We start from the raw sequence: 1,632 nt of genomic DNA on the forward strand, positions 1-1,632 counted from the left end.
TGTAAGGACATGGAACTGGCAGTCAGGTTCTGTACCCTAAGTTGTTGCTGAATGTATCTTTCACCATAGAAACTATAATACATATACTTTCTTATATCTGTAATTCATTAAAAAAAAGGAAAGATTAGAAGAGAGAGAGAGAGAGAGAGAAAAGCAAATTTTTGCGTGTTTTTTAATTCTAAAGTAAGGATTTTAAAATGCTTGAAAAGAAAGACATAATTAAGACATTCCTCTTTATATTCTTATAATATTCCATATACATAACAGTGATACATGTCATAATGCAATACAGACATTTTAATTACATAAAATTTATGCTTAACGCCATCTGCAATGTGGATGAACTAATATACAATTTTAGAAATTGGGAACGAGTGACTGAAAATTGAATATCACTCTTTGGTAATGGAAGAATACTGAGCAACATTTAGCTTACTTAGTTTACTTTAGGCTATACAAAAAATCTATACTCTTTGTAAATATATAACAAGAAAATTTGCATTCGGTACAGCACCAATACAGGTAACTAAATGCACAAAGGAATTCTGACCAAAACAAAGAATAACAATTTTATTGTGTAAAATAAGAGAGAGAGAGAGAGAGAGAGAGAGAGAGAGAGAGAGAGAGAGAGAGAGAGAGAGAGAGAGAGAGAGAGAGAGAGAGAGAGAGAGAGAGAGAGAGAGAGAGAGAGAGAGAGAGAAGAGAGAGGAGAGAGAAAAGAGAGAGAGAGAGAGAGAAGAGGAGGAAAGAAAAGGGAGAGAAGAGAGAAGAGAGAGAGAGAGAGAGAGAGAAGAGAGAGAGAGAGAGAGAGAGAGAGAGAGAGAGAGAGAGAGAGAGAGAGAGAGAGAGAGAGAGAGAGAGAGAGAGAGAGAGAAAGGAAAAGAAAGGAAAAAAAACATATAAAAGTAAAAAACAAGAAACTTTGCAGTTATCTTCTGATGAAAATGATGTACTTTAAAGAAATTTGGAATTTTCAATCTGTGAAACAAAAACATGACAATTCAAGTGAAGCTTTACCTGTTTTAGAAAAACATCAAATGAAACAAGATGAAACTAAACACAAATTTCTCAATGGAAATGATATATCAAAAGTTTTTACATGTAATACTGATTTATGACAGCTCCATAATATATGAAAGATTGAAACTTGTGCCTTCTCACTCTCTGGTAAGTCAGCAACAGTAATTATTTTATATCTTTTTCTAATGGCATCTACCTCATCAGATAAACACTTTAAACAAAGAAGAATAAACAGAAGAAAAAGAAAGAAAAAAAACAAAGAAACAAGTCATGGGGACGTAACAAATTAAAGAAAAATCGCGCAAAGAACTTCCTATCTCCTCGTTCTGATCCGGCTCCAAGGGTTCGTTGGGAGCGCGAAAAGTTCCTCATCCGCCTCATTTGTCGCATTTCGCTCCTCGTGCCTGCGGACAGTTTCCTCCTGCTGTCTGAGCCAGTCATCACGACGGGCATTCTCGGGTTGGTCGTGTGGGACCAGGTCTCGCCCACCGATGATTCTGGGCAGGGCCGTGACCTCTCCAAGATTCTGGAGATGAGTGGGGCATGTATTACATATATGCATATATGTGCCAGTATATTTTAACCCATTGGTCGCGGTATCAAATAAAAATT

The 1,632-nt window shown here is 36.5% G+C and overlaps 1 protein-coding gene across 2 annotated transcripts in view; it reads right to left on the reverse strand.

Annotated features, from left to right (window-relative positions):
* Positions 1-804: 804 nt before the first annotated feature.
* The window catches only part of nbs (nibrin), a 15,893-nt gene continuing 15,065 nt past the window's right edge, over positions 805-1,632 (reverse strand). The window contains exon 14 of one of the 2 annotated variants that reach the window (XM_043015599.2): positions 805-1,546. In XM_043015599.2, the coding sequence (XP_042871533.2) occupies positions 1,334-1,546 (213 nt within the window). In that variant the 3' untranslated portion in view covers positions 805-1,333. The remainder of the gene's footprint in view (positions 1,547-1,632) is intronic. The other variant, XM_043015600.2, reaches the window with a different exon arrangement.

This window comes from Penaeus japonicus, unplaced genomic scaffold (assembly GCF_977035675.1).
Source record: "Penaeus japonicus unplaced genomic scaffold, GWHDUDI00000001_assembly GWHDUDI00000015, whole genome shotgun sequence".
Lineage (NCBI taxonomy): Eukaryota > Metazoa > Arthropoda > Malacostraca > Decapoda > Penaeidae > Penaeus > Penaeus japonicus.